The 13,795-nt window shown below is 51.5% G+C and overlaps 4 protein-coding genes across 4 annotated transcripts; 1 reads left to right on the top strand and 3 right to left on the bottom strand.

Annotated features, from left to right (window-relative positions):
- Positions 1–236: 236 nt before the first annotated feature.
- NCS54_01271300 (GMP synthase [glutamine-hydrolyzing]) lies at positions 237–2,914 on the top strand (the record flags this gene model as incomplete). The annotated part of the gene is made up of 19 exons (XM_053157939.1): positions 237–281; positions 408–555; positions 608–640; positions 691–730; positions 790–798; positions 857–921; positions 974–1,171; positions 1,221–1,249; positions 1,302–1,689; positions 1,739–1,847; positions 1,899–1,942; positions 2,003–2,046; positions 2,104–2,115; positions 2,178–2,204; positions 2,262–2,335; positions 2,389–2,503; positions 2,557–2,709; positions 2,762–2,820; positions 2,878–2,914. The coding sequence occupies 19 exons, from the start codon at positions 237–239 to the stop codon at positions 2,912–2,914; spliced, it is 1,629 nt and encodes a 542-aa protein (XP_053013914.1).
- A 587-nt stretch (positions 2,915–3,501) lies between these two features.
- Positions 3,502–5,436, bottom strand: NCS54_01271400 (Amidase; the record flags this gene model as incomplete). The annotated part of the gene is made up of 6 exons (XM_053157940.1): positions 3,502–3,641; positions 3,699–3,786; positions 3,846–4,712; positions 4,767–4,919; positions 4,972–5,094; positions 5,149–5,436. The coding sequence occupies 6 exons, from the start codon at positions 5,434–5,436 to the stop codon at positions 3,502–3,504; spliced, it is 1,659 nt and encodes a 552-aa protein (XP_053013915.1).
- A 362-nt stretch (positions 5,437–5,798) lies between these two features.
- On the bottom strand, positions 5,799–6,521 carry NCS54_01271500 (MFS domain-containing protein; the record flags this gene model as incomplete). Its single annotated transcript, XM_053157941.1, has 3 exons — positions 5,799–5,849; positions 5,905–6,467; positions 6,515–6,521. 3 exons carry the CDS (start codon positions 6,519–6,521, stop codon positions 5,799–5,801), a joined length of 621 nt encoding a protein of 206 aa, XP_053013916.1.
- A 2,569-nt stretch (positions 6,522–9,090) lies between these two features.
- Positions 9,091–12,048, bottom strand: NCS54_01271600 (Phospholipase; the record flags this gene model as incomplete). Its single annotated transcript, XM_053157942.1, has 6 exons — positions 9,091–9,305; positions 9,361–11,082; positions 11,210–11,292; positions 11,348–11,730; positions 11,847–11,874; positions 11,927–12,048. 6 exons carry the CDS (start codon positions 12,046–12,048, stop codon positions 9,091–9,093), a joined length of 2,553 nt encoding a protein of 850 aa, XP_053013917.1.
- Positions 12,049–13,795: the final 1,747 nt, after the last annotated feature.

Below are 13,795 nucleotides of genomic sequence, written 5' to 3' on the forward strand. Positions count from 1 at the left end.
CAGAGGGCGGTAAACGCACCAGTCATCATTAGGTGCACCGTTTGCATTTGAGTCACTTACCGTGGTTACCCACTTACCCGAAAGGGATTAGCCCCGCAGCTGATACACCCGATAAGATAAGCCTAAGTCGATCACTAAGGGTAGGAGGGGTGGAGGGGTCCTTTTTTTTTTTCTTCAGCACGAAGACAACTTTGCGAATGCCACCAATCTGCTCGATACGCCGCTGAAAGATCACAATGGCTTCCACTCTTGAGGACGAGGTGCCTCATAAGAACTTCGACGTATGTACCGCCACTACCCTGTAGAAGCCTAGAATTGGAGCCTCGAGGCACCCCAGATAAAGCGTGCAGGGGGGCAGTCGATGTACAGTCGCAAGAAGAATGGACTAGCTGACCCTGTCTTTCCAGACCATCCTGGTGCTCGACTTTGGCTCACAAACTAGCCATCTTATTCTGCGACGGCTTCGAGCTCTCGGCGTCTTCGCTGAGCTACTTCCGTGTACCACCAAGGTCGCTGAGCTGTCATGGAAACCCAAAGGAATTATCTTTTCTGGAGGTGTGAAATCTCGGGTTGTCTTGCTTGCGCTGAGGTCTGACTGAGCTACTAGGCCCTTCCTCTGTCTATGACGAGGGTTCACCCCGTATGATTTCCGTCTCCCAAACGTCCTGTTACACGTACTCATATGTGTAGATGTTGATCCTGGTGTTTTTGAACTCGATGTACCCATTCTGTGAGTGTTTTTCTACCCTCCTTTTAAGTCTCTGAACCTAGATTAACACAGATGTTCAGTGGTATTTGGTACGGCTTGCTCCAACATGCATCATACGCGCCATGACACTAATATTATTAACCCCAGCTATGGATGCCAAGAGATCGCTTGGCGAATCGACTCAAAGAATGTTGTTCGCGGAGAGGCACGAGGTTTGTGACGTTTGAAACACCATCTGAAATTTCTTCTGACCCTTCCCCGTAGAGTATGGCCACGCCGACGTCACTATCACTAAAGTCAACAGTCATGCCGACAGACTTTTCGCCGGGCTGGGAGACGGAATTTCTGTCTTCATGTCCCACTTTGACAAGCTGATCAACTTGCCCAAGGACTTTGTGGTCATTGCCGCCACCAAGAATTCAGAGTTCGCCGGCATCGCCCACAAGGAGAAGCCTATCTTTGGTTTGTCTTGTTGTGGCTCAGTAAGGGAGGATGCTAACAAGGTGACTAGGTGTCCAGTTTCATCCTGAGCTCGAACACGTTCGTCCCCTCAAGGCCTTGCATTAGAACTCCCTCTGACATTCGGATCTAGACCCCCCGTGGAACCGATCTCCTGCAGAACTTCAGCGTCAACATCTGCGGAGCTAAACCAAACTGGAAAATGGGCAACTTTGTCGAGCTCGAGATCGCTCGCATCCGGGAACTTGTTGGTCCCAAAGCTCTCGTCATTGGTGGTGTAAGTGGCGGTGTCGACAGCACTGTAGGAGCGACTTTGATGCGTGAAGCCATTGGGGACCGCTTCCACGCGATCGGTGTCAACAACGGCTGCATGCGTCTCAACGAGTTCGAGGAGGTCAAGAAGAATCTCAGGGACCATCTCGGTATCAATCTCCATGTTGTCGAGGCCGGCGAGCTGTTCTTGAGTCGTCTTGAGGGCGTTTCCGATCCCGAAAAGAAGCGAAAGATCATTGGATCGACGTGTAAGTTATCTTGGATGGGTTCGCGACAGTGATACTGACTACACCAAAGTCATCGATGTGTTTGAGCAAGAGGCTATCAGGATCGAGAAAGAAGCAGAAAACACACCGAATTCCGGGAGGGTGGAGTGGTTCTTGCAAGGGACACTATACCCTGATGTGTAAGTCATTTTTGAGCTTGTAATGCCGAGTCCAAGCTAATAGCATTTTAGTATCGAGTCGCTCTCATGGAGAGGTCCTTCGGCGACGATCAAGAGTAAGTTGATGCAGCTCGACAAAGTCGTGCAGGAAGCGGACACCAGCTAACTAGAGATAGCTCACCACAACGTCGGCGGTTTGCCTGAGCGAATGATGAAGGGCGTAAGTCGAACACCGATTAGCCAAGTTTGATCACACTGACCAAGACGGCTCATTTAGCAAGGTTTACGTGTAAGTACACTACACTTCCATCTTTCATGACGCAGTGAAATCTGACATGACTTCTATCACAGCTTATCGAGCCGCTCAGACTTTTATTCGTGAGTCTTGTACATGTCTTGACTACGCTCGGTCATGGGGCTAACATTACTACACAGAAAGATGAAGTGAGGGCAATTGGTCGGCAACTCGGCATACACGAGTCGCTGGTAAACAGGCACCCATTCCCCGGGTATGTTGATCACCCTCCAGCTTTGAAGCGTCTACTAACCAGGTCGAATGCAGACCGGGAATTGCCATCAGGATTCTTGGCGACGTTACCAAGGAGCGAGTTGAGATCGCCCGCAAGGCTGACCATATCTTCATCAACATGATCAAGGAGGCTGGCCTTTACGACCAGGTAGGGCGCGTCACACAGGTCAAGATGGGTGCAAGCTAAACATGCCCTCCTAGATGTCCCAAGCCTTTGCTGGTCTTGATACTAGCCGTAGTGTTGGTGTTTTTGGTGATCAGCGCGTTTGGGGTTACATCGTAATCCTCCGCGCTGTCCGTACCAAGGACTTCATGAGCGCCGAGGTGTTCAACTTTGACAACTCCTTCCTCGGGGTAAATCACCCAATCTTTGTGCCGTTCTTTCGCGTACTAATCACTTATCTAGGATGTCGCGCGTGCCATTTGCAATCAGGTAGATGGTGTGTCTCGTGTTGTCTATGATTTGTAAGAAACAGATGGCCCTATGAATCTCGAGCTTTGGCGCTAATACAGTCTTGCTAGAACTTCAAAGCCTCCTGGCACAATTGAGCTGGAATAGACGGCATTATGGAATACCTGCCAGCGTGGGCTGGGAAGAAGAATAGAAAGTGGCAGACCTTGAAGTCATTCAGTATGACGTGGTCCTCATGGGAGAAGTTGGCACACTCCTGTCCAAGTGTGTCGCAGCCGTCACAGCAGCTATTTGATGATTTCTAGATGCACGGAGCACCAGTTTTCTCACACTCGCTGCACTTGCCTTTGCAAATGCGTAAATAATCTCTCATAGAGTTGTTAGAGAATGTCTTGTGGGTATAGCTTCATGCGCTGGCTCAATGACATGCCTTCCTAGAGATGGAAGGTTCTAAAATTAGAGGAAGGGACATCCAGTAATGGAGGAAATTGAGCAATATAGAAGGGCTTGACGGTTTCTACGAGCTATGGTTGTATGTGACAGCACCTCGATCAGCTGCAGGCCAGGGCCGTCGTTGAACGTCTAGAGAGTGTCGAGAATCCAGGATGAGTGTGCCAGTATGTATGTACCTATGGATCTTGGTTGCCGAGCCTAGACAATACGCTATACGCTATCAATATGCATCTCCCCCTCCAGACACCTTCCATCCAGGAGGTATCTTTCAGCTGCTCTCATCACATGTGAGCAGAAGCAATCTGCTGCCCTTTAATATCCCTGTCGATAATACCCGCGGCTGCAAGACACTCCTCGTCCCTCAGTGACAGGGTAGCTACTTGAATTCCACAGGGTGCACCATCCTGTGCCTCAGGGTCGTCTGCATACATATTCAGTCACACTGTCAGGTATGTTTCTTCAGACACAATTCACTTACAGTCAGGAGTGAAACCCGCTGTTACCTTGACTGGCTCTGGGTCCAGGAGTTTGGAAACCTTTCCCGTGGGGATGAGGCATGATGGGAACTATACAAGAGGGAATTGATTAGTTTTCTTCCGCGTTCAAAATTGCCCATATGACTCACATCTAACAAGTTGAACAGACATGTGTATGGCATCATACCATACGTATCGTGTGGCACAGCTGTCTTATCCGCCCCGGGCGCTAGGATAACATCCAAGCCGTTGTCGAACCACGTCCGCTTCCACTCGGCGACGTAGGCGGCCCGCAGCCTATCCAGCCTGTCAAGCTTATGCAGGGGATCTGTGTCTAAGGGCACAGGCCTCGAGACATTTGTGAAGGGGTGTGCATTTGCCGCCACTGACTTGACAAGGGGCTCTCCGAGTATGGCCGCGAGGTCTTCGTCTGGCTCGTGGCCCAACTCGTAGTACTGGAACGCGATGAGGAGACCCTTCTCGACACCACGTGCTGGGTCGTGTGGTAGCCGGATCACTTTGTGGCCAGCACGGGTCAGGCTTTCGATGGTAGAGTCCATGACTCTTCGGATAGGGGGGTGAACTGGGTAAGCTGGATCCTCGGGAACCACTCCAATGCAGAGCTTGGAAGGTAGTTTCGGGCTTCTCCAAGCCAAGTCCAACGCTGTGCTATCGTACTTTGCCGGCCGTCCGTTTATGACGGCATCCATAAAGAGTTGAATATCCTCGAGCGAGTTCGCCAACGGACCTGCTGATGGGTAGGGACCCGGGAGGCTCAACAAGACTCCCTCGGACTGCTTCCCATAGGGTACTCGGTTGTTGGTGGGCTTGAAGCCATATGTCCCGCAACACATGGAAGGGATACGTATCGAGCCAGCAATGTCAGTACCAACTCCAAGAAGAGAGCCGCGGAAGGCTATGAGGGCACCCTCCCCACCTGAGGAGCCACCAGCCGTCCACTTTGTGTTGTGGGGGTTGAGGGTTCGGCCAAAGATGTTGTTCTCCGAGTCGGCTGTCTGTTTGAAGGCTTTAGCTCACAGCCCCATCTATCAAACACACGAGCCACTGACCATCATAGTCTGTGGGATATTCGTCTTGACGTACAAGACTGCTCCTGCACTGATCAGCAAGTCCACCAGGGACGAGTTCTCCTTGGCGGGTCCGAGTTTCAGACCCGCTACAAAACCTGCGGTGGCATCGTGGCCGATAACCTTGAACGTGTCCTGTGAGGTAATAGTCAGTAATTGGATCCAGTATACGGTACAGGATCCTCACCTTGAGACTGATCGGTAGACCGTGCAAAGGGCCAATGGGCTTGCCATTTGCTGCATAGTACTCGTCCAAACGTTGAGCATACTCAATAGCTTCTTGGAAGAAACTCTCAGTGAGACAGGAAAGCTAAACAGCATCAAAAACAGCTGCGCGCCTAAAAGTCAACTGTGTTTCACTCACGAGCTGCTGAGCGATGGCCGCCCTCTTGCAAAACGCCGTCACCACCTCGACAGCCTTGAGGTCCCCCCGTGCCATTCTGCTCACTAACTGGGCCGCAGAGTATTTCTCGGTGATTTCAATCTCGAGTTCATTTAGGATTCCTGACTTTCTGACGGGGTCGAGAGTCATGAGACGACTGTTGCCCATCTCGGTGAGGCTCGCTAGAACGTTTGGGTTGAGCCTCCATTCTTGGGGGACAGAGTCCCGGAGGCTTTCCTTTTTCTTGGACACGAGCTGTTCCCACGACATTTCTCCAAACGTGGTGATATAGGCACAGAGCAGGTAGATATCAATAAATGATGATGAGAAACAAAATGAGAGGGAGCAACGAGATCAACAGCTGCGGAGGCATACAGGTATACCTCCCAAGGTCACCCGATTAGACCTGGTCGTGAAAGCTGATTGGCTCTTACAGCTGCCTCTTTTGGGATAGTGCCCCCCGTCCCCCGGCTTAGCGTCCGGGCCCGGGGAGCATTCGGCGGGGAAGGTAACATCCACCTGTCAAGTAAGTCCGCTTAGATACCACGTTAAAACACACATAGGTTTCTCGACGCACGCTCTGGTAGGTGTCACTGACAATGGTGCAGCTGACACCCATTACAGATCCCACCTCAACAGGCGAAGAGGGCACCGCCGATGCTGGGGTAGATCCATTGAAGACCCTGTCATTGTCGGTTAGACATTGTGATTTCAAGGTCCAGAGAAGACGAGTCTTACTCGGTCAACAGTCATTCCGTAGACAACAAGTTCAGCTCCCATCGAAAGCGCCGGCAATCCCAGAATATACAGTCTCATCTCAGGCTCAAAGATGCCGCCATTACGCAAGGCAAGCCGCACAATGAGCGAATCACCGAGCCAGCCGCCGTAGATGCTTACAATCATATTGCCGACAAAGGACCCCAGCAGCATTAGACCGACTTTGGTAGTGTTGAAGTTGTATGGTGGTCTCGAAAAGGCAATCGAGTTGATGGTTGAAAGCAGGACGAGAAACAGAACGCAGTTTGCGCACTGAATCCCCGTGCGCATGCGCTGTCTGTACGAGTTGGGAAGTGGGACAGTCGCTGAGAATGAATTGTACTCTAGGTCGGCTGCAGACTGAGTAGCCTTGGCATTTGGTTGCGAGTTCTTGTCGAGCCTCTCCAGGCTGTCTTGGTTGACGCTGGCGTTCTCGGTGCTCCCGATGGGTATGGGGATATACTTGGTTTCTTCATAGAAGAAGGTAAAGAGGACAAACAGAATCTTTAGGACAATGGCGCAGGTCTTGTAGGGCCACCGCCAACCTTGAGAAGCAGCTTGTACGCCCGCAATCGTGGGCGCGATAAGTTACCCAGCATGACAGCGATGATTTAGAAGCCATTGACTGTGCCGCGCTGGTTGACGAAGAACAGATCTGCAATCTAATTTCCTTGGTGCTGGCCAACAAGACTCAATGTTCAGAAACTCGCCTCGTTCGTCGATCCGGCCAGGGAAAGGAACACCATAGTGAAGCCATCAACATAGAATATCACCGGCGGCTACAGCAGCCTGTTCCGGTTAGCGCAGAGCCCAGGGGTCGACGTCAACTTGAAAGATTGGCGATCTGACTCTGATTGGCGTGTCGAGATGCCAACTTGGGCTAAGCAAGATATCAAAGATGGTCTATTCCGAGAAGGGTCAGAAGGTTGCAACTTCGGTGTTCCTGCGTCTGGCCTGCTCGTCGATATCGTAGTTGTCGTCACCCTTATCTAGCGCCTCATCCAGCATCTCATCAAGGGTGCAGAAGTTGGCCGTCATAGCGTACGGATCGCAGAGCCTGACGAGCCGACGCAGTTCCTGGACCCAACCAGGCCGACGGCCAAGTACCGCGACCTCGAGCCGTGCGGCTGTGTAGGGGTAGAGTATCGAGTTGGTAGCGAGTGACTCGGAGTACTGTGATCGCCGGCAGGTTTCGCATAGAGCATCTATAGCAGCCATGAGCCGAGACATGAGCACTTCGGTACTGGGGGATGCCAGGCCGGTGTTAGTCGCTTTACTACCGTCGTCGTTTGCCATGCATTTCCTCAATCTGCGTCCCGTCAAGACCCCCGCAAGACGATATGCTTCCCAGAGATGGCAATGTGGTACATCTCCCACTTCGCCAGGCCACATCAAGAACAAGTCGTCAGCCTTTTCAGTCTGGATTTCCGCAAAAATATCGAGGAGGCTGCGAGGTAGACCAGTCACTATCTCGACTCCAGTTGTCCTTCCACTTGATGAGCCATCTTGTGAAGCTCGGTAGCGAGACCATATCCCAAGAGTGACAGTTCGGCGGCCCCTGACAAGGGTTGGTAGGTCCATGACTCCCATTGTTTCGATTGGGAATTGCAGGTCTTGTGGCATATCTCTCAGGTGTAAGAGATCAGACGCGAGGCCGTACACTCTAGTCATGAGATCCAAGTGAGCCGACCACGGGGTTCCTTGAAAGAGCTAGCATTTTTGCTGTTAGTCATTGTTCATGGGACTTGTCGCTGTATGTTCGAAGAAAACCAGGGACTTTCACTCACATTCAAGGTGCAAATAAATAACCCTGCGCACATGATCCCCATGTTAAGGGTGCCATCATACGAATCAAGTTGCCCGCGAAACAAGCGAAGACTGCGGTTGTAATATTCCTCAAAGTCAGGCGCTGGATCTTGGGGGTTTAACGTGTAGAGATGCGTGGCAATGAGGACCGACAGGAGGGCCTCTGATTCATACGCCAGACGACAAAGATGCGACTTGAACCAGTCATTGCGGTCAGTCGAATATAGAAAGAACATTGTTGTTTCACAGACTGCAGAGTTCATCAGTATTTGCAAAACCAAAAGCACAGTTCAGTATAATTCAACATACACTGCTTAAACAGGAACCTCTCCCTCTCGGTTCTTCCTGGCCAAGGTTGATGCCATGTTGGAGTCTGAGGAGAATCAACCGTAGATAACGATTGGGGTGAAGACTTTGCTGGCGAAGCGTCGATATTTCCGACTCCTCGGGTCAACCCTGCTGACAGGTCATTGCCCGGCGAGAGAGAGTGCGAATGCGACCGTGTAGCAGCGTCCAGTAACCGTCTCTGTCTCACTGGAGACATCTCAGAGTCTTGAAGCTGCAATTCGCCCTCGTCTATCCTGCGCCTTTTCTTGCTGCGGTCTGGCAATGGTCCTGCAGGAATGACAGTCCCAACCGAACGGCGTTGTGATGGTATTCCCGCATCCCAGCGAAGTACAAGGTCATAACCCTCACAGACTATGTTTTGAGCCCGACACTGCAGGCAACTTGGCTTTGTCTCATCGCATTTTCGGTGGCGTCGCTTGCAGGTTGCACAGCCAGATCTGGATCGAGACATGGATGACGTGTTGCTGTTAGTGTTGAAGGAAGTGAGGGGATACAACCCCCATTGTGTAGATATCTAGAAAGCCCCACGTGATCTTATCAGGCACATGAACGAACCTTTAACTTCAGGCGGATTTACATACCTACCAAATAAAGCAGTAGTTGTATCATTCAGATGGAGACGGTATATGTTTATATATCGTGTTTAACTCAATTATCTTTCGCCAATCAAGTCACTTACCCTTCACCTGATAGCCATTCATAGTTGCATACTTATCGGTGCTCGATACTAGTCTTAGCGCCGTGAGACAGAGTCCAATAACAAAAGTTGATTCGGAAAAGCATCAAAATCATAATAACGAGCCATCACATCTTCTCTCGATACGACTCTAGGGTCGTTGGTAATGAGGGCACCGGATGCATGTCCAACCTAACTACCCATGTTATCAAAACACCACTAACAAACATCTCGAGAGCATTAAGCTCACCAACGCGCCATGATATTTTCCCATTACCCCTCTCGTTACCTCCAGTCGTTACTCCTAAACTAAGAAACACGTAGGCGTTATAGGCGTATCAAGTATACACGGACTCGGTCCACGAATTGACCTGCAGTCCTCGCTCCGCCATTTCAGCATCCTTCAAGAACTCAAGCGGAAACCACACCAGGTGACCCTTAATCTGTGCCAGCTTGTTCTTGCAGTCCTGGGGAGGCATGAATTGGTCAAAGACGTGACCAGCCTTGACGCCTCGTGGCGGAAGGTAGCGATCATAATCTTCAAAGGTTTTGACTGTGACAAAAGCAATTAGGCAACATGAGCCGGTTATGAGGAAGGGAGTACTCACTGTGGTCATCTGGGTCAGCGTGGAATACATGTCTGAACAACTCCGTGTTCTTGGTAGCCTGGCTGGTCCACTTCTCCCAGAGCTCATCGCTAAGAGGGTCTTCGACGAACTTGTAACTCTCGTCATTCTCATAGATGTTGTTCTCAGGGTTAATGGTTGGAGGCATGGCGTTGATGTCCTCAGAAGCATCATGCGGCTGCGGGGGCAGCATACCCATGTGCTCGCGCCATAGATACCGCCGGAGGGTGGCCGCGTGATAACCAACCTCGAATGGTTTGCCGTCCATGGTACTTGGAATCATACGTGTGTCTTCCATGACAATGCTGAGTTCGCTGTCATGATCACCTTGCTGACTTCGGTCGTTAAGGTTGCTGCTTCCACATACGACGATTCGGTCGTCGACAATAAGAAGCTTGCCGTGGATATAGAGTTCCTCCTGAATCCAGTTCTTAATCTCAGATTCAGGGTCCTCCTCATCCCAGACTTCCGTAGTCAAATCACCACCAGCCATGGCGTGGTGAGCAACGGAAGCCGACGTCTTCACCTCCTCCTTTGGCAAAGCATCCTCGAAGATCTTGCGTGCTTCCATGGTCCTCTTGATAGATTCATCCAACTCAGACTGCTTCTTATCTCCGCGCATGTGCTCGTCACCCTCTGAGTCTTCGGGGTCATAACTACCGTGGATACCCTCTGCCATGATTTCCTCAGCTTCAGCACGTTGAACTTGCTGGTAGCTAACGCCGGTTTCCTTTTCAGCCTTGACGATGCCAGGGGTTTTGTTCAAACGATCGTAGGATCTCAAGTTGAAGAAGAAAATATGCTTGGTAGGGTCAACACCTTGAGCGCGACACTGGCCAAAGATTGAGTGTTCGCCTCTGCAAATCGACTTGTACTGATAATCCATAATGGCTCGTGTGCCCGCAGCCGCATTGTCTCTAAGGTCTCCAGCAAAACCAGGCACGGCAGGAATCAAAACAATGACACGAAATTTTCGTTCTTCCTTGGCGGCGCGTACCACGGCATCGACGATGGCGCGGCCGATTGTGTTGCGAATAGGGAGCTGTTGGTCTCCAGTGGCCGTGATGAAGAACTGGTTCTCAATATAGACATAATGCTGAGCCTTGGAGATGATATCGATATAGGCGTTCTGGATACTCCGGTCTGTGAGAATACCGCTGGACCAATCTGCGCTCGATCGCACAATCTGAGCCTTGATTGTTCCTCGGTTTTCGAGGTTCTTGGTGCTAATAGGGCTGTAGGGATGTTTGACGTATTCTCCGACTGGGTGCTTGGGACGTTGGACTCCGACTAGATCCTCATCCTCTCCTTCACGGCCTTCGAGTAGTAACCAATCGAACCGATCATCGCGCTTGTACTTGTCACGTTTGACAAAGTTCCAGCGCAGGATGAAATGTTCGGCAATGTCGTAGACACAGGGTCCAATGACAGCCATGGCCACGTCATGCCACGGCATTCGTCCATAGTCGGCCTTGCTCAATTCGTTATCCTGCCACTGAGAGACATTCTGAAAGTCCATGACTCGGTTGTTGTTGAAGTCTTGGCCCGGGAAAGTCTCATGAATAACGCCTTCGGGGTGAATATCCGACAACACATGCTGGTGGTTATCCCATCTACCGAAACACAGATCCAGACCTCCAATGAAGGCAAGGGAGTAGTCGATCACGATGAACTTTTCATGGTGGGCCCAGAATAGGGTCATGTCTAAGCGTAAGACTGTTAGAATTATACTCAAACGTCGATGCCGGCGCCACGGGCCCCCGGATCCCCGGTATCCACTCCGGGCCCGGCCCGCGCTTCGGAAGGGGAGAGCCCCGAATTGAATACTTACCACCTAAGTTCTCAAAGACATTGTGATCTGGATGGCGGGCAACATGAATATTTCCATGACCAGGGCTGCCTTTAGGACAAAGTCTGCACGTGGACGATCAGTTTCAGCACGCCTCAGGGCACTACGTGCGTAGCATACCTTCGCAATGCATGCTTTGAGTGAGCCGAATTGCAGGTCAAGGCCTGCTCGACCTCTTTGTAGATGCTCACGTAGATCTGCACGCCCTCCTCGGCCTTTCTCTTGATGAGCTTGTCAAGTCGGTACTCCTGGGTCGCGTGTGGTGGGCGACGGAGGAACAGCTCAGGAGAAAGCCACCAATCGGTAATGTAGATGGACTCCTTGGCCTGCTCGAGGGCCATAGACACGGCCCAGAAGTAATCGCGACCGTCGACATACCACTTCACCAGGTTGCCTTCACGCTCGGGGAAGTAAGACTGGAAGCGGTTCTCCTCACACATCTTGGTGCGCTTCGCGTCGCACCGTTGTTCGTGTTCTTCGTCATGACGATGGTTCTTGTTGAACTGAGTTTTGTGTGTTAGTTTCCTCTCGTAACTGGTGCGCAAGTCGTGTTTGGTGTTATTACGATTGCGAAAAGACATATGATAGTGGGGCCAGGATATTGAAGTTGTGGTCATACCAGATTACCTAGCTTTCCAATCTTGTGCCTTGGGAGCGTCAGCAGCGGCAAAATTGAAACGAATATCTGAATTGACTGACTTTTGGTGGATGAGATGAACTTTGGCGTCCTGCAGTTGGTCTTGAATCTTAAGCCCATCTAACATGGACGACAGACGCGACCCTTTGCTGCTCCCACCACCATCCTTTTTGGAGTCGGACATGACCGCAGATCTCGAGATTTCGCAGGGGTCGAAGGGTGCGTGCGACAGGCGAGCAGGCTTCAGGGTCTCGGGCGCGCAGAGGATGGATCAGATCGGAGAGTTGAGTGAGGGGACGTTAATTGGAGTGGAGGGGCAAGTCAAGGCGCAAAGAGGGGCAGAAAAATAGAAGAGGAAGAGGAAAGAAAAGAGGCTGGGAAGAGGAATCTTGAGGATGACGGTCGCTTTTTGAGTTTTGCTACTGGGTAGGATTTTCGTCTTGATTGCCTTGGCTCCCTCTCACGCGACAATGGATGCAGCAGCCGGTGAGACGGGCAAGAACAGAGCAGATGGGGGAAGGTAAAAGACGATGGATGTCATCGACCCCAGGGCCAGCTGAAAGGGCAGGAAGGGCAAGGGGGAAAACCTCGCCAAGCCGGGCTTCACGGCTGCGCGCAGGCAACATTTCATGGTCCAACTGTCCAACAGACAGGCGTGGCTGGCCTTTGCCCAGGAAAACCAAGAAAAAAAAACAACTGCTTCTGACACTCTACGCGCTGCCCGGACGCACATCCCAGTCGAGGCAGCCAAGCGCATCACGGCACCTCATGGCATCCATCGGCCATACCTAGCCATGACCCGCACGCACAGCGAACACGTAATAGGCGACGCACAGGGCTGAGAGCAGATGCGGGAGGCTGGGCTGTGGGCACACACTTGTACGTACGGGCCAATTGCTGCTTCTTGAGAGGATGCGAAGCTTTAGGCTCTGGGTTTAGAGCAAGATCTTATTGCTTGTTGATTGAGCTGCGAGAAAAGCTTCCCCTCTAGATCTTGATCTGGACCCTTAGCTACTGTACCTACATTGCCTATCCCTATCCGCGGATGGCTGTAGCAGCTTGAACTGCATGCAACGTCCTGTGCCGCGTCTCTCCCTGCTTGCTTGCTTGCTTCTTCGAAGCTGATCGTCGGGCGACATGACGTCACAAGCTATATCAGCGCGGTCCGAGATGCGTTTCAAGGTGATTGTTCCGATGCTTGGAAGCTTCCAACCTTCTTAATAACCGTCTTCATAATGTTCCTCGATAATCCCGAGATCATGCAGATAGGCATTGAGAAGTCGGACCATGCTGGCCACCTCAGCTGCCAAGACCATGACTGACCTAAGATTGGCCAAGAGTGAGCTTGTTGAGCAGGGTGGATGAATGAGTGGATTAGCTTGAGGGAGCTCAAAACAACCAGACCTTCATGTCGCACAATACAACTCCAGTTGAGGATCGACGGGGTATATATAGATACTATCGACCAAGTACAGCTTGCATTCATCACATACGAGTCCATCTCATGACTCTTCAAGTCTCAACTCCAATAACCATACCTCAACACCATGCCCCCCCCCGCCAAGGATCTAGGTCCCTCCCTTGGCGGTGAGCTTCCGCCATGTGTCTCTCGTATCAAAAGCACTGCGGGTAAAACACATTGTCTTTCCGCTCAGCTCAGGTTCCGCTCAAACTCGTACCATGGAGCTTCTGTCTCCGCCCATTCTGCGAGCCGCTCAAGGTGGGAATGCGTGGGGTTCCTGGACGGTCCTCTTCGGAGGCTAAAAAAGTCCGGCTCCGGAGAAACACAGTGTGGGGTGCGCCATTGCCCCTCTTTCCACCTTGCTGCACGCACTTTGGACGCCCTATCTTATCGATCTGCACTGTGCTGTGCCCCTCCGTTCACCGTCTCGACCCCTCTCTTAGTGGCCCCCTGCCTTACCTTAGCCAGA

The sequence above is a fragment of the Fusarium falciforme genome, chromosome 10 (assembly GCF_026873545.1).
Source record: "Fusarium falciforme chromosome 10, complete sequence".
Taxonomy (NCBI): domain Eukaryota; kingdom Fungi; phylum Ascomycota; class Sordariomycetes; order Hypocreales; family Nectriaceae; genus Fusarium; species Fusarium falciforme.